Source organism: Erpetoichthys calabaricus, chromosome 6, assembly GCF_900747795.2.
Source record: "Erpetoichthys calabaricus chromosome 6, fErpCal1.3, whole genome shotgun sequence".
NCBI classification, from domain to species: Eukaryota; Metazoa; Chordata; class Cladistia; order Polypteriformes; family Polypteridae; genus Erpetoichthys; species Erpetoichthys calabaricus.
In genome coordinates this window covers 207,398,267-207,418,834 of record NC_041399.2, presented here as the reverse complement: position 1 = coordinate 207,418,834, position 20,568 = coordinate 207,398,267, and the positions used below count along the sequence as shown (strand labels likewise).

Below are 20,568 nucleotides of genomic sequence, written 5' to 3'. Positions count from 1 at the left end.
CCTTCATGTCTTTGGACTGTGGGAGGAAACCCACGCAGACACGGGGAGAACATGCAAACTCCACGCAGGGAGGACCCGGGAAGCGAACCCGGGTCTCCAAACTGCGAGGCGCCACCGTGCCGCCCCTTACAATATATGAACAAGGTTTAATCTCATAGGCAGTGGTGGACTTACATTTTTGGGTCCCTGAAGCTTGTGAACTGTTATGGGGGCCTGGGTGACCACTATTATCTTCCACAATGGGGTTGTTCCTTAACAGATCGGCACAATTTTTTGAAACATTTAACCACTACATCTCAGATTTTCATTAAAATTTCTGTACAGAATTACTCTATATTATTTATTTTTTTAAACCCCTTCTTTTTGGATCCACCTGACCTCAGTAGACATTCAAAGTTTTTAAGCAATGGGGACTAAAGTCAGTACTGGGGTCCCTCTGGGATTAAGGGGCCCTGAAGATTAAGCTTCATAAATTTCATAGTGGATCCACCCTTGATCAAAGGGGCGCGTATACACCCACCATTGCCTAGGGGCATCATGTACCCTTGGGCCGGCCCTGTCTTTACTGCCTAACAAGACGTCTGTAACGAGTCAAACTTTTCCATGTTTAACCTACTGTACAATGTACAGCATTTAAGCAATATGAGGATGAAAAATGGAAAGGCTGTTGGTCCAGATGACATACCTATGGAAGCATGGAGGTGTTTAGGAGAGATGGCAGTGGAGTTTTTAACCAGATTGTTTAATGGAACCTTGGAAACTGAGAGGATGCCTGAGGAGTGGAGAAGAAGTGGACTGGTGCCGATATTTAAGAGTAAGGGGGATGTGCAGGACTGCAGTAACTACAGGGGGATAAAACTGATGAGCCACAGCATGAAGTTATGGGAAAGAGTAGTGGAAGCTCAGTTAAGAAGTGAGGTGATGACTAGTGAGCAGCAATATGGTTTCATGCCAAGAAAGAGCACCACAGATGTGATGTTTGCTCTGAGGATGTTAATGGAGAAGTTTAGAGAAGGTCAGAAGGAGTTGCATTACGTCTTTGTGGACCTGGAGAAAGCATATGACAGGGTGCTTCGAGAGGAGCTGTGGTATTGTATGAGGAAGTCGGGAGTGGCATAGAAGTACGTAAGAGTTGTACAGGATATGTACGAGGGAAGTGTGACAGTGGTGAGGTCTGCGGTAGGAGTGAGAGGTGGGATTACATCAGGGATCGGCTCTGAGCCCTTTCTTATTTGCAATGGTGATGGACAGGCTGACAGATGAGATTAGACAGGAGTCCCCGTGGACTATGATGTTTGCTGATGACATTGTGATCTGTAGTGAGAGTAGGGAGCAGGTTGAGGAGACCCTGGAGAGAGGTGGAGATCTGCTCTAGAGAGGAGAGGAATGAAGGTCAGTAGGAATACCAAGACAGAATACATGTGTGTGAATGAGAGGGAGGTCAGTGGAATGGTGAGGATGAGGGGAGTAGAGTTGGTGAAGGTAGAGGAGTTTAAATACTTGGGATCAACAGTACAGAGTAATGGGGATTGTGGAAGAGAGGTGAAGAAGAGAGTGCAGGCAGGGTGGAGTGGGTGGAGAAGAGTGTCAGGAGTGATTTGTGACAGACGGGTATCAACAAGAGTGAAAGGGAAGGTCTACAGGACGGTAGTGAGTCCAGCCATGTTATGTGAGCTGGAGACGGTGGCACTGACCAGAAAGCAGGAGACAGAGCTGGAGGTGGCAGAGTTAAAGATGTGAAGATTTGCATTGGGTGTTACCGAGGATGGACAGGATTAGAAATGAGGACATTAGAGGGTCAGCTCAGGTTGGACGGTATGGAGACAAAGTCAGAGAGGCGATATTGGGTTGGTTTGGACATGTGCAGAGGAGAGATGCTGGGTATATTGGGAGAAGGACACTAAGGATAGAGCTGCCAGGGACGAGGAAAAGAGGAAGGCCTAAGAGGAGGTTTATGGATGTGGTGAGAGAGGACATGCAGGTGATGGGTGTGACAGAACAAGATGACAAGGACAGAAAGATATGGAAGAAGATGATCCGCTGTGGCAACCTCTGATGGGAGCAGCCGAAAAAAGAAGAAAAAAAGTTTGGGTTGCTGGATTATAATTTTATAATCCTGCCAAAGTGCCTGTGAGAAAAGATTTAACTTAATATTTTAAAAACGTGGTGACAATACGTAAAGTTAAAAATTTAGAATTACTGCAGTACGTTTCATAGCCAGCTGTTAGAATGAACAGCTATCCTATGGTAAAGCAGTGCCATCTAGTGGCTAAACTTTGGAATAGCAAAGCAGCACTCAAAAGCTCGCATAATATAAATAAACGTACTAAACTTGTACAAAGTTGAAAGAGACTCTATACAATCTCATAAGGTCACATATTTAATTTCCTTGCCTTAGGCAAATAACCCAGTGGTGCTCAAACTAATAAAAAATAATAAAATACAAAAACACATCTTGAGAAGATCATTGTGTAAAGGCGCAGCATAAAATGAAAAGGTCACTATTTCAGTTTTGTCATTGTATAACCCTGAGTGCATTTAATAATGTGCGAGATGTCACAGTGCAGAAATGGAAAAAAATAAATGTATTGTACTGTGTGTATAAAACTAATTCACCCCTTTGGAAGTCCTTAGGGCTTGAAGAGCCCTTGACCAGTGAATAAGGGGTGGGGAGAAATGGGCCTTCACTTCAAAAGCTCTGCATTATCCATCCATCCATTATCCAACCCGCTATATCCTAACTACAGGGTCACGGGGGGTCTGCCGGAGCCAATCCCAGCCAACACATCGCAAGGCAGGAAACAAAGTGCCAGCCCTACCGCAGGGCACACACACCAAACACACACGCTAGGGACAGAAAGGACGTATAACTGATTTTTAGTGGAGAAAGAAAATTGAGAAAGTTTAAATACCAACAATCACAACAGGGAGACGGGGAACTTCCAAACTCCTGGCCCAAAATAGCAGAGTCTTAAATGAAGTCAGTCAGCCGTTTTCTGGCCCACTTTGTCCTGAATGGGGTCACAGAGGGTACCAGAGCCTATCCCAGTTACCACTGGACAAAAACCCTGGACATGGACATCAACACACGTGGGCCAAATCAGTGTCTCCAGTCCACCTAACACTGCATGTCTTTGGACTGTGGGAGGAAACCCATGCAGACACGAGGAGAACATGCAAACTCCACGCAGGGAGGACCCGGGAAGTGAACCTCAGGTCTCCTTACTAGGAAGCAGCAGTGCTACCCACTGTGCCTCCGTGCCGCCCCGCAAACTTTGTGAAGATTAATATTTGTGTCATTCTCAAAACGTTTGGCCATGGCTGTACACTTTTCCTACTAGGGTTGCGTGTGAATGAATTTGCTATTTTTTTTAACATTTTGAATGCTATTATTTTAGGTTCTTTTTTTGTGCAGGTGAAGCGACCTCACGTTTGTAGTCTGAATAGTCTGACCCACGTGAATGCACAGAAGTGGGAGCGTAAAACATCTGAATACTCCGAGAACTTGTGAACACGCCAATGGTCTGGGTGTCTTTCACCGTTACTAGCGACCCCTAAAAGAAAGTACAGTCTGAGCAACTCCCTGGCTATTCTTAGTGGCTCATCTGTGTAGTTTTAATAATGTCACTGGGAACACATTCAGGGTTAAATCCTGCATCTCTCATGCTGCTGCTACTCATTGTGAATTTCCCCTTGGGATTATCTATCTATCTGTTATATAGTGCCTTTTCTATCTATCTATCTATCTATCTATCTATCTATCTATCTATCTATCTATCTATCTATCTATCTATCTATCTATCTATCTATCTATCTATCTATCTATCTATCTATCTATTATATAGTGCCTTTTCTATCTATCTATCTATCTATCTATCTATCTATCTATCTATCTATCTATCTATCTATCTATCTATCTATCTATCTATCTATCTATCTATCTATCTATTATATAGTGCCTTTTTGTATCTATCTATCTATTATATAGTGCCTTTTCTATCTATCTATCTATCTATCTATCTATCTATCTATCTATCTATCTATCTATCTATCTATCTATCTATCTATCTATCTATCTATCTATCTATTATATAGTGCCTTTTTGTATCTATCTATCTATTATATAGTGCCTTTCCTATCTATCTATCTATCTATCTATCTATCTATCTATCTATCTATCTATCTATCTATCTATCTATCTATCTATCTATCTATCTATCTATTATATAGTGCCTTTTTGTATCTATCTATCTATTATATAGTGCCTTTTCTATCTATCTATCTATCTATCTATCTATCTATCTATCTATCTATCTATCTATCTATCTATCTATCTATCTATCTATCTATCTATTATATAGTGTCTTTTTGTATCTATCTATTATATAGTGCCTTTTCTATCTATCTATCTATCTATCTATCTATCTATCTATCTATCTATCTATCTATCTATCTATCTATCTATCTATCTATCTATCTATCTATCTATCTATCTAGTCACAGACAGCTGCATCACCTGCCTCACTTCAAATAATGTCTTCTTTAATGTCCTAGTTTTGCATTTATGGCGGTGGTTAAATTTCATTAATCAGTTCATTTAAGGTGATTATTTGAATATCGGCAACAATGGCTAGTTATCAGAAATTGTTTAGTGTATGAAAGATGGTCTTTAAATATAGACATTTGCAATTAATTGTGAAACATGTGAAAAATCTTTCTTATTATATAGTCTTGAGAAGGTGATCCTCCTGCCGTGAAGTAGGTATTATTCGAGACGTACCATCACTTGGATCTCAGGAACATCGAGAACTGCTTTTTATGTGAAGGGTCATAAGGTATCTATCTATCTATCTATCTATCTATCTATCTATCTATCTATCTATCTATCTATCTATCTATCTATCTATCTATCTATCTATCTATCTATCTATCTATCTATCTATCTATCTATCTATCTATCTATCTATCTATCTATCTATCTATCTATCTATCTATCTATCTACTAGCGGGTCCATCTCCAACTTGCTTAATAATGCATTTGAGAGGAAGACCATCGAGTATTTTCACATACCTGCAGGACCGTCTGTCTTTCTTCATCGGAGAACTGCTTCATTGCACCCTGTCTGAGTCTCTCCTTGACATAGGCTTCATATTCTTCATGAGCTCTTCTCGTCTCCTCGTTACGTCTTACGAGGTACTCTGGGGTCTCTCCAAAGTCCTGGAGGAACATTAAATCGATTTATTTAGCTAAGAAGATCCCTCAAGGAATAATTGCAAATCTCCACACTATGCTTGTTAGGTGCATTTGCGAAAGCCAATATCTGTCAGTCTGTCTGCATGAAACAACTCGCACCGCCGTGGACCAATTCTGTTGAGATGTGGCCCACTTATTCTTTAAAGAAATTTGTTGAGACAGCTCAATTTTCGTTTCGATATCTCAAACAGATCATAGTGTGAGAAGTTTTTAAAATTTCAAAATCTCCTAATGAAAAGCAATAGCGAATTTGCGAACTCACCCATCTTAAAATGGAGAAACGCTGGGTGCAACTTCAACTAGCGGTTAGTTTACTGTTTCAGTTTTAACATGAGAGTGGTTGCTTGAACTTTTATATTTTACACATTTTCCTCTTTGACTCGTCTATCAGGCAACTCAGATACCCAATGCAAGTCAGTCAAGTGCTGGGCACAGTGCATGAGGGCAAACAAGTCACACAGCAGGGCTCTCACAAAGTCAGTTTGGATGGGCTGCAACACTTCCAGCAACATCACACTGAGTACTGGAGCGCCGCAGGGCTGTGTGCTTAGTCCACTGCTGTTCACCCTGCTGACACACGACTGCACAGCCACACACAACACCAACCATCTCATCAAGTTTGCGGATGATACGACAGTGCTGGGACTGATAAGCGGGGATGATGAGACAGCATACAGAGATGAGGTGGAACGGCTGTCTGCATGGTGTGAAGACAACAATCTATCTTTCAATGTCGACAAGACAAAAGAGCAGAACCTCCTGTGACTTGTACTCCACACATCAAGGCACTATATAACCTGACATTCTGTTTGCCTTCTTAATGGCATTTGCACACTGTTGGGAAGTCGATAGCTTAGAGTCCACTACGACTCCTAAATCCTTCTCATAAGGTGTACTCTCGATTTTCCGAACACCCATTGTGTATTCAAACCTAACATTTTCATTCCTATGTGTAATACTTTACATTTACTGACATTAAATTTCATCTGCCACAAATCTGCCTAAACCTGTATGCTGTCCAAGTCCTTCTGTAATTATATAATGGATTCCAAATTATCTGCTAATCCACCTATCTTGGTATCATCAGCAAACTTAACCAGCTTGTTACTTATATTCCTAACTAAATCATTTATATATATTAAAAATAGCAGCGGCCCTAGCACTGACCCCTGTGGAACACCACTCTTAACATCGGCCAGTTCTGATGAGGTTCCTCACACCATCACCCTCTGCTTCCTGTGTCTGAGCCAATTCTGCACCCATCTAAAAACATCACCCTGAACTCCCACTTCTTTTAATTTGATGTCCAACCTCTCATGTGGCACCTTATCAAATGCTTTCTGAAAGTCCAGATCAATAAGATCATCTGCTCCACTTTAATCATATCCTTTTGTTGCTTCCTCATAGAATTCCAGCATGTTAGTAAAACACGACCTCCCTCTTCTGTCCCCACGCTGACTGTTCAGAATAACTCCTGTCCTGTTCACTTTGACTTTGACTCTCCTGGTGCTTTAGGGAAGTTAACTAATAGTTAACATTAAATAATAGCTGACTATACTTCCTTAGAAGGCTGGCATCCTTCAACATCTGCAATAAAATGCTGCAGATGTTCTATCAGACGGTTGTGGCGAGCGCCCTCTTCTACGTGGTGGTGTGCTGGGGAGGCAGCATAAAGAAGAGGGACGCCTCACGCCTGGACAAACTGGTGAGGAAGGCAAGCTCTATTGTAGGCATGGAGCTGGACAGCTTGACATCCGTGGCAGAGTGACGGGCGCTGAGCAGACTCCTATCAATCATGGAGAATCCACTGCATCCACTGAACAGGATCATCTCCAGACAGAGGAGCAGCTTCAGCGACAGACTGCTGTCACCGTCCTGCTCCACTGACAGACTGAGGAGATCATTCCTCCCCCACACTATGTGACTCTTCAATTCCACCGGTGGGGGGTAAACGTTAACATTATACAAAGTTATTGTCTGTTATACCTGCATTGTTATCACTCTTTAATTTAATATTGTTTTTTATCAGTATGCTGCTGCTGGAGTATGGGAATTTCCCCTTGGGGATTAATAAAGTATCTATCTATCTATCTATCTATCTATCTATCTATCTATCTATCTATCTGTCTGTCTGTCTGTCTGTCTGTCTGTCTGTCTGTCTGTCGTGCCTTTCATATCTATCTATCTATCTATCTATCTATCTATCTATCTATCTATCTATCTATCTATCTATCTATCTATCTATCTATCATATAGTGCCTTTCATATCTATCTATCTATCTATCTATCTATCTATCTATCTATCTATCTATCTATCTATCTATCTATCTATCTATCTATCTATCTATCTATCATATAGTGCCATTCATATCTATCTATCTATCTATCTATCTATCTATCTATCTATCTATCTATCTATCTATCTATCTATCTATCTATCTATCTATCTATCTATCTATCATATAGTGCCATTCATATCTATCTATCTATCTATCTATCTATCTATCTATCTATCTATCTATCTATCTATCTATCTATCTATCTATCTATCTATCTATCTATCTATCTATCATATAGTGCCATTCATATCTATCTATCTATCTATCTATCTATCTATCTATCTATCTATCTATCTATCTATCTATCTATCTATCTATCTATCTATCTATCTATCTATCTATCTATAATCGTAAAGAGCTGACTAATCAACCTGCAGCTAAACAGCATCTGAATTAATTAATAACACAGGAAAGGGGTGGCTGCCTTAACTGATAGAAACACGGATAGGTTTAGAAATTGATAGAGTGGCATCAGGATTGGGGGGCTTCAGTGGCTAAAACCCCTGATTTTCAGTCTCAGATATACACAAACGATCACAACTGCCCAATCTTCTTGTCCATCATGTACCTTGTGTTCCCGTTATACAATACATCAGTTCTCTTTCTAAGTTCTTATTTATTTATAGAATTTTAACAGATTGTTGGAACTAATATGAATAGCTAGACATTCTTGTCTCCTTTCATAGACTGACACTCACTTTACAGTAGCATCGGCCATTTTGAATAATTAGATATTTTTCGATTGCTGTTTATTTGATACCAGTAACGGCGCACTACAAGAAAGCATGCAGTGAATGCACTTGACTTATAGTTTTCCTCCTCTTTGTTTCTCTGTACGTTTATCATTCGTTTCCTCAGAGGTTGATACGCTTGCTTCTTCCTGAGCGGCTCTTCTTTTCTCCACTCTAGCGGTCCGCTTCTTCTCTTTTTTCGTCGGCATCTTTTTGCGTTAAAACGGATTAAGTTAGAGTTTGTGTTGCAATTGCTTAGTTCGTTTTCATTATTTTTTCACTTAAGCTGGCACTTAAGTCTTCAATCTGCCTCAAGAATGATTTAAGATATGAAGAAATAGGGGAAGTGACGGCAAAGGTGGTAGGGATAAGAATGGCGCCCACATGCATGTGCCCTGCTGGCCGCTGCCAAGAGTTGATTCTACAATAAAATAAAATAAAAATAAAAAGAGGAATAACCTTGGAGGTCAATCATCACGCCGAAAGTGGATAGTAGACATCACGTAGTATATGTGAACCAAATTTCAAGTCAACAGGTGAAACGGTTTGCGAGCTACAGGTGATTTAAAATCCTGGACAGACAAACGAACAGCCACAGTAGCATATTATAAAGAAAGATTACTCTACTGGGCATACTGTCATATATTTAGGAAAAGCAAACATCAGTTAGTCACAGACCCTCCATTACTACAATACAATACAATACAATTTATTTTTGTATAGCCCAAAATCACATAAGGAGTGCCACAATGGGCTTTAACAGGCCCTGCCTTTTGACAGCCCCCCAGTCTTGACTCTCTAATAAGACAAGAAAAAACTACAAGTAGGGAAAAAAAATGGAAGAAACCTTTGGAAAGACAGTTCAAAGAGAGACTCCTTTCCAGGTAGGTTGGGCATGCAGTGAGTGTCAAAAAAATGGGATAAATACAATACAATATACAGAACAGAACAGAAGTACAGTAATCCTCCTGTTGTTTGATGTAGACTGAGGCGGGGCAGAGCCTGTTGTGGGGTGGAGCCTAAGGCAGGGCTGAGCCTGTTGTGGGGTGGAGCCTATTGTGGAGTGGAGACTGAGGTGGGGCTGAGCCTGTTGTGGGGTGGAGCCAGAGGCGGGGCTGAGCCTGTTGTTTATACAGTACCATACAATACAACTTATTTTTGTGCAGCCCAAAATCACATAAAGAGTGCCACAATGGGCTTTAACAGGCCCTGCCTTTTGACAGCACCCCAGCCTTAACTCTCAAACAAAAACTAGTAGGGAAAAAAAATGGAAGAAACCTTGGAAAAGGCAGTTCAAAGAGAGACCCTTTTCCAGGTAGGTTGGGCGTGCAGTGGGTGTCAAAAAGAAGGGGGTCAATACAATACAATACACAGAACAGAACAAATCGTCAATACGGTATAAAAATAAAAAATTTACAACAGTAGATGATATCCCATAATGATTTGGATTTGTTTAGAGTCCTGGAGACCTCAGCCATCAAGCTGCCTCCCCCTATTGGCCATTCCACAGCTGAAACAGTGGTGGGCCAGCCAATCCGATGAAAGGACCCCTCTACCCCACAATTCCTGCAATGACCTTAGGCAGGAAAAACAACTTGGCAGGTTGGCCGTGGCACCGAGTGCCACATTTGAGTACTACTGAGACACAATCACTCAACGCCATTTTCACGTGACTTGAATTGCAGTCTGCTTTGTATGAAAGCTATTGAGCCACCACAAGCCTCTTTGTATTTGAGAAGACGCCCCATGAGGGTGACTGTCTTCGCCCCTTCTGGTCAGAGTGCTATGCAACCTGAGCTCCCCAGAAGAGGACGTCTTGCTGATGGACTGAGCTGACACGCTGGACAGATCACCAATCTAAACCTAGAAGACGTGCTGAAGAACAGCTGTCCTTGGCCTATTCTGTTGGCTATTTCCTTTTCGTTTGAACCTTATTGACGAGATCTCGACATTGTGCACTGTTTTTTGTTTTGATTTTTGGGGGATTAAATGGGACGACCCAGCTGGCGTCCCAACTTTTTGCATCTCTGGGCCGTGTCATTCGCCAACTTGAATTTTTAATCTGAAATAGCCGTGTCCATTCGATTTATTGAGGTTTCAAGTTATCTGAGGTAGTATTGGCCCACACTACCTCCGATAACTGGGGCTCTACTGTATTTCGTGTTTTATATTTACAGAGATCTTTATCTCATTTTAACATTAAAGAGTCTTTTTCTGTTATTCTGTGTCAAAAAGTCAAATTAAATCTACTGGGATTCAATGTTGTATAACATTAAAATGTTCAAACTTCCAAGGGAGATGAATCCTTTTTATAGGCACTCCGTATAAATGAGTGTGCCTGGCAATGGACCTGGCATCCCATCCAGGGTTGGTACATGTCATGCTTCCATTGCAACTGGGTAAGGTTTAACCCCTGCATCATCCCTCTAGAGTAGGTTTGGAAAATGCATGCATTTAAACACGCTACCTGGTAAGGTGAAAATGTACCTTTTTGTGGACGAATTTTGGAACAAGTCCAGAAGTATCCAGAAGTTGTTTGTCTCCTCTCTTGGTGTCGACGTAAATTGGCTTAGGCTTCTTTGGAACAGCCATCATTATTTCAACGGCATTTGAATTGATGAAGTTCTTCTTGGTCTGGATTCCCATTACCGGTTTGTCTGTTCGGGCAGGTATTGGAGGTTTCCGTCTGTCGTAGTCCTCATATTGAAAGGGTTTCTCTGTAAAATCAAGAATATTGCCTCCTTGTTGCCACAAGAAAGTTACAATATATTCTTAGTATAGCCCATGGCAAAAACAAACAGTTTAGTATTAGTCTTTAATTGTATTTCTATCACAATTTTATACAGACTTTGGAAGCAGATTTAAATATAACATTCTCAAAAGTGAAATTTCGAAAATGAAGATGAACGCTCATGATGAAAAGTTACATGCATAGGATAAGGGTGTGTGATGGACGACCGGCTAGAGACTCCGGTTGCCACCCACAGGCCGCCAGGAGGAGCCCTCCGGACACCATGATCGTGCCCCGAGTTCCAGCAGGGCCTCATGGACTTTGTAGTTTATATACACAGCCCTGTTGGATACCTTGGGGGCCACCAGGAGTCGCTGTAGGAGGGCTCGTGGGCTCTTATGTGCCCTATAACCCGGGAGTGCGTCATCATCACGTGACCGGAAGGAACGACGTGCTCCCGGGCTGAAGAAAGGACTGTTTACCCTGACCCAGGGGGAATAAGGACTTGTGGGCTTGGCCAGGAACCACTTCCGGGTCAGGGCATATAAAAGGACTGTGGGAAAGCCCAGACACTGAGCTGAGCTGGGAGGTAGGGTGGCAAGTGTCTGGGCGAGGAGGATTGGTATTGTTAAAGAGTTGATTGTGATCTATGAGTGTGGAGTGAAGGGTGCTTTGTGCACGTGACAACAGAAAAATAAATAGTTGTTACACTTTTACCTCGTGTTTAGAGTGGTACCTGAGGGTTCAAGAGGTGGACCACACCTCTATCTGTTACAGGTGTTACAATGCCTAGTGCTGCCCCCTAACATCTCCAGGGTCCACAACTGCTTTCACTTGAATTGTGTAGCTTTTTCGCTCCATACTGGGGATTGTGGAAGAAGAGATGAAAAAGACAGTGCAGGCAGGGTGGAATGGGTGGAGAAGAGTGTCAGGAGTGATTTGTGACAGACGGGTATCAGCAAGAGTGAAAGGGAAGGTCTACTAGACGGTAGTGAGACCAGCTATGTTATATGGAGATGGTGGCACTGACCAGAAAGCAGGAGACAGAGCTGGAGGTGGCAGAGTTAAAGATGCTAAGATTCGTACTGAGTGTGATGTGGATGGATAGGATTAGAAATGAGGACATTAGAGGATCAGCTCAGGTTGGACGGTTGGGAGACAAAGTCAGAGAAGAGAGATTGCGTTGGTTTGGACATGTGCAGAGGAGAGATGCTGAGTATATTGGGAGAAGGATGCTAAGGATAGAGCTGCCAGGGAAGAGGAAAAGAGGAAGGCCTAAGTGAAGGTCTGTGGATGTGGTGAGAGAGGACATGCAGGTGATGGGTGTGACAGAACAAGATACAGAGGACAGAAAGATATGGAAGAAGATGATCCGCTGTGGCAACCCATAACGGGAGCAGCCGAAAGAAGAAGACGACTGTGGTTGTCTTCACAACGCTTGAGGCGGAGGACGTGAAGGAGACTTAAGAGTTTGGTGTTCTATATTTGGTAATTGGTTGGTTAAAGTCTGTAAAGGGATTGTTGTTAATAAATTATGTTTAACTGAACTTGGGACTCTTTACGGTCGAGTTGTGTCTGGTATCGGGTGGAGCCTGGACCTGGACCGAAAAATTCCTCTAATCCATCAACAACACGGGAGTAGGGGATAGTTAACAAATATGTCACTAGATATACAGAGTCTGGTTAATCGAGTGTCATCATGCCGAGTTGTTCGAGTGTGTATTTATGGTGGATACTCCACAATTGTTTATATAACATGAGCAATTTTCTTTCTCCAAGATACACTGGCAGATTTTCAAGACACAATCATGATGGTGTTTTTCGACACTGACAGACTTGGTTTCCTGTGAACCAAACCTGGATTAAGAACCCTACAGGCCCCTGGGTCACCTTGCTCCTTAACAGAGAGATGATTGTAATTTGAACAATTTAACGTTTTACTCTTGCGTTCAGTGTGTAGTGACTTGATCATTTCATCAAGGGTCCCCTTTGGTCATTTCAACGTGCAGAGTCTCCGTTGTTTCATTTCATCGAGTATCTCACTTGGGCATTTGATTCATCTCTTTGGGCATCCCCTTTGACCATTTCAGTGACTTGATTATTTAATTTGATCGTTTCGGAGACTCGATTGTTTAAATTCATTGAGCACCCCTTCTTGATCATTTTCGTGCTGCCCAGATCCGATTGTTTCATTTAATTGTGCACACCCCTCCTTGGTCATTTTGGTGCATGGAAATGTGATTGTTTCATTTCATCGAGTATCTCCCTTGGTAATTTGTGTGTGGTGACTCAATTGATTGATTTCATTGAGCATCCCTTTTGGTGATTTCAGTGACTTGATTGTTTAATTCGATTGATTTGGAGACTCGATTGTTTAAGTTCATTGAGCATCTTCTTTTGGTCATTTCGGTGCTACCGAGACCCGGTTGTTTCATTTCATCACGCATACCCTCTTGGTCATTTTGGTGCATGGTGACGCGATTGTTTAATTTCATTGAGTATCTCCCTTGGTGATTTGTGTGGGGTGACTCAATTGATTGATTTCATTGAGCATCAGCTTTGGTGATTTCAGTGACTCGATTGTTTGAGTTCATTGAGCATCTTCTCTTGGTCATTTTGGTGCTGCAGAGACCCGATTGTTTCATTTCATCGCGCATACCCTCTTGGTCATTTTGGTGCATGGCAACGCGATTTTTTCATTTCATCGAGTATCTCCCTTGGTAATTTGTGTGTGGTGACTCAATTGATTGATTTCCTTGAGCATCCTCTTTGGTGATTTCAGTGACTCGATTGTTTAATTCGATTGTTTCGGAGACTCGATTGTTTAAGTTCATTGAGCATCTTCTCTTGGTCATTTTGGTGCTGCCGAAACCCGGTTATTTCATTTCATCGCGCATACCCTCTTGGTCATTTTGGTGCATGGCGACGCGATTGTTTCATTTCATCGAGTATCTCCCTTGGTAATTTGTGTGTGGTGACTCAATTGATTGATTTCATTGAGCATACCCTTTGGTGATTTCAGTGACTCGATTGTTTAATTTGATCATTTTGGAAATTCAGTTGTTTTATCGTTCATCCCCAGTACATATCGTTCATCGTACATCCCCTCTTGGTCATTTCGGTGTGTGGAGACGCAATTGTTTAATTTTATTGTGTATCTCTCTTAGGCATTTGATTCATTTCATTGAACATCCTCTTTGGTGATTTCAGTGACTCGATTGTTTAATTCGATTGTTTAAGTTTATTGAGCATCCCCAAGATCCGATTGCTTCATTTCATCGCACATACCCTCTTGGTCATTTTGGTGCATGGCGACTCGATTGTTTCATTTCATCGAGTATCTCCCTTGGTAATTTGTGTGTGGTGACTCAATTGATTGATTTCATTGAGCAATCCCTTTGGTGATTTCAAGTGACTCGATTGTTTAAGTTCATCGAGCATCTTCTCTTGGTCATTTCAGTACTGCCGAGACCAGATTGTTCCATTTCATCGCACATACCCTCCTTGGTCATTTCGGTGCATGGAGACTCGATTGTTTAATTTCATTGAGTATCTCTCTTGGTCTGCGGTGGGTTGGCACCCTGCCCGGGATTGGTTCCTGCCTTGTGCCCTGTGTTGGCTGGGATTGGCTCCAGCGGACCCCCGTGACCCTGTGTTCGGATTCAGCGGGTTGGAAAATGGATGAATGGATGGATCTCCCTTGGTAATTTGTGTTTGGTGACTCAATTGATTGATTTCATTGAGCATACCCTTTGGTGATTTCAGTGACTCGATTGTTTAATTTGATCGTTTTGGAAATTCAGTTGTTTTATCGTTCATCCCCAGTACATATCGTTCATCATATATCCCCTCTTGGTCATTTCAGCGTGTGGAGACGCAATTGTTTAATTTTATTGTGTATCTCTCTTAGGCATTTGATTCATTTCATTGAACATCCCATTTGGTGTTTTCAGTGACTCGATTGTTTAATTCCATCGTTTTGGAGACTCAATTGTTTAACTTCATTGTACATCCCCTCTTGGTCATTTCGGTGTGTGGAGACGAGATTGTTTCATTTCATCGAGCAATTAAAAGGTAAAGACATCAAACACAAACAAAGAAGAAATAAAAAGTAGATACCCTAATTCATTTCACACAGGAAATGTATGGTGTCATACATGCATGTCTGGGAGCCAACTTCCTGACTCAGACAACGTAAGCAATACCAGTCTGAAACGAGAGGGGGCGCTGACTGTAACCTTACCTCTTCTCTTCTCCTTCCTTCTCTGCAGCCCAGAAAAAGCACCAAAGAGGAATAACTGACCCCGCCTCCTACCCAAGGTACTCCACCCACCACCTGAGAAACCCCGACCCTTTCCAGTCTCTTACATATAAATCCAGCTCGTTCCTGGAAGGTGGTGACAGATGCCAGACTGACTGTTCCAGAGGACGGAGATCCTACTGCTAACTGCTGCCAGAAAGACTGGCCAATTAATTCTTTTTTTGTTGGAGCTGTCTTTTCAGTTTGTTATTATAAGGGGCAACCAGGGTGGTATCCCAGCTTTTCTTGGCTTCTCAGAGTTGTCTGCCTGCCCAGTCACTTCTTACAATGTGTGGGACTTGGGAAACGTTGAGTTTGAAAATCTCTAGCCGAAGTGGATGGACACATATGCAACTTTCAGGGTGGAGGAACTTCATTGTCACCTTGCAAAGCAAACTGGTAAACAGTAGTGACGTGATTGGTGCCCTTGTGAGTGAAATCTTATAAAAAACAGAAGGCTTTAGAAGGGCAGAGTAGAGGTACACTAGTTAGACCTACTGCCCCACGGTTCCACAGACTTAAGTTCAAACCCCAACTTGACCTCTCTCTGTTATCACTGCTTCTTCACGCCCAGTAGGAGTCTCCCTGGTAGCCCAGTTTCCCACCACGTTCTAAACACATTTATTATAGACGACTCATTGGGAGTGTCTATGAAAGTGGGCTGATGTTTCTACCAGACTTGGTTCCTGCCGTGTGTGAAATGCTTGCTGCAGTGATTAGCCCCACTCCCTGGACCTACATAATGGAACATGTGGATTTAGTAACTGAATTGTTTTATTTTTCAATGGAAGTCCCCTTTTCTGATTGAAGTTGGGGAACATGCACTGGTACAGTGCGTTACCGCACCCACTACACAGTGAAACAGCTTGGGATCCTGGTTGGCAACCCCTCAGGCAGACACGCGGTCCAGTCACACCCTCCAGAAATGACCCTCTATCTGCCTTAGCCAGGTGTTATGTGGTTGACCCCTTGGCCTGGTCCAGCCACTCGGGTCCCCAACAATGAGGATCTTACGAGCCGGATCACCCTCTGGGGAAACGCGCCACATGGCCGTAGTGCCGTAACTGACGCTCCCTCACAATGCAGGTCATGTGCCTCATTCGGGATTCCATGAGCAACACAAAGTCAAACCAACGGTACCCAAGGATTCTCCGGAGAGACACAGTACCAAAGGAGTCCAGTCTTCATCTCAGGTCACTAGATAGCGTCCATGTCTTGCAAACAGGAAGCACCAGGACTCTAAAGACTTGGACCTTCAGCCTTTTGCATAGATATCAGGAGCGCCACACACCCCTTTCCAGTGACCTCATGACCCCCCATGCTCTCCCAATCCATCTACTGACTTCATAGGAAGAGTCACCAGAGACATGAATGTCACTGCCAAGGTAAGCAAACCTCTCGACGAGGTCGACACTCTCTCCGCAGACAGACACACTGCTGATGGCCGTGCCCAAGAGGTCATTAAAGGCCTGCTGGAATATACAAAAATAAAAGTTGTATAAATACATTTAACTTTTTTTTTTGCTTACTTTCTGTTTCTTTAAGCTCCTTTGACTGCTTTTGTAGGAATTTCTCTGGGGAAGGCACGTCTACTTTTGCTGGCCCCATTGTTTTATTCAGAGCTCTGTTCTTCTGCATCTCCTCCTTCACCATGCCTCGAAACCTTGATGTGTATCTGTAAAAAGAGAACAAAAAGCCACCATTACCAATACAGGAAGGCCAAAACTGCTTCCCCAACACAATACTTCAATGACTTCATTTATGTATTTTAGTACTGTGATCTGTAGTGAGAGAAGGGAACAGGTCGAGGAGACCCTTGCCTTTCATATGTAACTATTATATAGTCCATTTCATATCTATCTATCTATCTATCTATTTATCTATCTATCTATCTATCTATCTATCTATCTATCTATCTATCTATCTATCTATCTATCTATCTATCTATCTATCTATCTATCTATCTATCTATCTATCATATAGTGCCTTTCCTATCTATCTATCTATCTATCTATCTATCTATCTATCTATCTATCTATCTATCTATCTATCTATCTATCTATCTATCTATCTATCTATCTATCTATCTATCATATAGTGCCTTTCCTATCTATCTATCTATCTATCTATCTATCTATCTATCTATCTATCTATCTATCTATCTATCTATCTATCTATCTATCTATCTATCTATCTATCTATCTATCTATCTATCTATCATATAGTGCCTTTCCTATCTATCTATCTATCTATCTATCTATCTATCTATCTATCTATCTATCTATCTATCTATCTATCTATCTATCTATCTATCTATCTATCATATAGTGCCTTTCCTATCTATCTATCTATCTATCTATCTATCTATCTATCTATCTATCTATCTATCTATCTATCTATCTATCTATCTATCTATCTATCTATCATATAGTGCCTTTCCTATCTATCTATCTATCTATCTATCTATCTATCTATCTATCTATCTATCTATCTATCTATCTATCTATCTATCTATCTATCTATCTATCTATCTATCTATCTATCTATTGCCTTTCCTATCTATTATACATACACACACACACACATTAGTGGTGGTTCAAATGGCTCCCCACTCACTATGTAAAGTCCTTTGAGTAGTGATAAAAGCAATATTTAAATGTACAGAATTATAATTATTTATATTATAAGAGGACATAAAACAGTTGATGCTTGAATAGATACAGCTTCATTTTTCATAACATGTCATAAAGCGCACACGTTTTAGTTCACATTGGCATTTCCTAATTAGATTTTTGTTTTTAAATCAAAGCACCAGCTCCTGCTAGGAAAACCCCGAATGTTCCAATGGCCTCTTAAGTGATGTGGCTGCCTGCCAAAGATTCAGGGATACATCTGTTTCATTTATCTCATTGTCTAGGCGATGAAGTCAGCGTGAAGAATCAATTTTTCTAAAACAGAAGACTCATTTGGGCACTCAGCGTAATTTAACAAAGGAAAAAAAAAAAAAAAAAAAAAAAGCATGTGTCCAGCCTGAGATGATGGGATTCAGAACCAAATTATTTACATGAAGTATGAAGAAGTGGGAGTTCAGGGTGTTGTGTGTACAGTAGATGGGTGAAAAACAGGCACAGACACAGGAAGCAGAGGATTATGGAACCTTGTCAGAATCTGGTAAAGTCAAGAGTTGTGTCCAGCAGGGGGCAGTGCTGGGGCAGCTGCTATGTTTAATAGCACATTCTCAGTTAGATTGAAATGTGGACTCTGACTGGATCACTCCAGGACTTGTACTTGTTATCCTATAAACTACTAGATGTGCAGATCGTCTAAGATGGGTTGAAATCTAAGTAATTAACATAGACCTCAGCTCTAATGTTTGCAGCACACCATCTATTAGAATGTATTTTGTAATGCATGATGTAATAAATGTATTGCATTTGTCATTCCAACAGATGACGGATCACAAACATTTGTAGTACAGTAATCAGAATTGGGTGATGTTAAGAGTGGTGTCCCACAGGGGTCAGTGTTGAGGCCACTACTATTTTTAATATACAGTATATAAATGATTTGGAATGGAGTTTAAATAACAAGCTGGTTATGCGGGTTAAGCGTGCAGATGATGCCAAGATAGGTGGACTGGCAGATAATCAAGAATCCATTAAGTCATCACAGAGGGACTTGGACAGCATGCAGGCTTGGGCAGATTTGTGGCAGATGAAATTTAAAGGCAGTAAATGTAAAGTGTTACACATAGGAAGTAAAAACATGAGATTTGAAAACACAATGGGAGGTCTAAAAATTGAAAATACCTTTTATGAGGATGGCTTAGGAGTCGCAGTGGACTCAAATCTATTAACTGCCAGACGGTGTTCAGAAGCCATTAAGAAGGCTAACAGAATGTCAGGTTATATAGCGCCTTGATGTGTGGAGTACAAGTCACAGGAGGTTCTGCTCAGGCTTTATAACACGCTGGTGAGGCCTCATCTGGAGTCCTGAGTGTAGTTTTGGTCTCCAGGCTACAAAAAGGACATAGCAGCACAAGAGAAGGTCCAGAGAAGAGTGACTAGGCTGATTCAGAGCTACAGGGGATGAGTTATGAGGAAAGATTAAAAGAGCTGAGCCTTTACAGTTTAAGCAAAAGAAGATTAAGAGGTGACCTGACTGAAGTGTTTAACATTATGAAGGGAATTAGTGCAGTGGATCAAGACTGTGACTTTAAAATGAGCACAACAAGAACACGGGGACACAGTTGAAAACTTGTTAAGTGTAAATTTCACACAAACATTAGGAAATTTTTCTTCACACAGAGAACCATAGACACATGGAATAAGTGACCAAGTAGTCTGGTAGACAGTTGGACTTTAGGGACTTTCAAAACTCAACTTGATGTTATTTTGGAAGAATTAAGTTGGCAGGACTGGCGAGCTTTGTTGGCTGAATGGCCTGTTCTCATCTAAAACTTTCTCATGTTCTAATATTCCAATGTAACGTCCAGACAGTGTTGAGAAGCCATTAAGAACACTAACAGAATGTCAGGTTATAGAGCGCCTTGATGTGTGGCGTACAAGTCACAGGAGGTTCTGGTCAGGCTTTATAACACATCTGGTGAGGCCACATCTGGAGTCCATCCATCCACCCATTTTCCAACCCGTTGAATCTGAACACAGGGTCACGGGGGTCTGCTGGAGCCAATCCCAGCCAACACAGGGCACAAGGCAGGAACTAATGTGTGTGTGTGTGTGTATGTATAATAGATAGGAAAGGCACTATTAGATAGATAGATAGATAGATAGATAGATAGATAGATAGATAGGAAAACACTATATAAGATAGATTAAAGGCACGATAGATAGATATGAAAGGCACTATATAATAGATAGATGATATGAAAGGTACTGTATAATAGATAGATAGATAGATAGATAGATAGATAGATAGATAGATAGATAGATAGATAGATAGATAGATATGAAATGGACTATATCATAATTACATATGAAAGGCAGCAGACCCCTGTGACCCTGCAGTTAGGATATAGTGGGTTGGATAATGGATGGATGGATGGATGGATGAAAGGCACTATATAATACAAAGATATGAAAGGTACTATATGATAGATAGATAGATAGATAGATAGATATGTGAAAGGCACTATATGATACTTATGAAAGGCACTATAGATAGATAGATAGATAGATAGATAGATAGATAGA

The 20,568-nt window shown here is 41.4% G+C and overlaps 1 protein-coding gene across 2 annotated transcripts in view; it reads right to left on the bottom strand.

The window, feature by feature from the left end:
- The window catches only part of enkur (enkurin, TRPC channel interacting protein), a 34,200-nt gene that overhangs the window by 12,218 nt on the left and 1,414 nt on the right, over positions 1–20,568 (bottom strand). Inside the window, exons 2-4 of one of the 2 annotated variants that reach the window (XM_028804499.2) lie at positions 16,885–17,030; positions 10,812–11,041; positions 5,072–5,218 (exon numbers count right to left, since the gene is read on the bottom strand). In XM_028804499.2, coding sequence (XP_028660332.1) covers positions 5,072–5,218; positions 10,812–11,041; positions 16,885–17,030 — 523 coding nt within the window. Of the gene's footprint in view, positions 1–5,071; positions 5,219–10,811; positions 11,066–16,884; positions 17,031–20,568 lie in introns of both variants that reach the window. The other variant, XM_028804498.2, reaches the window with a different exon arrangement.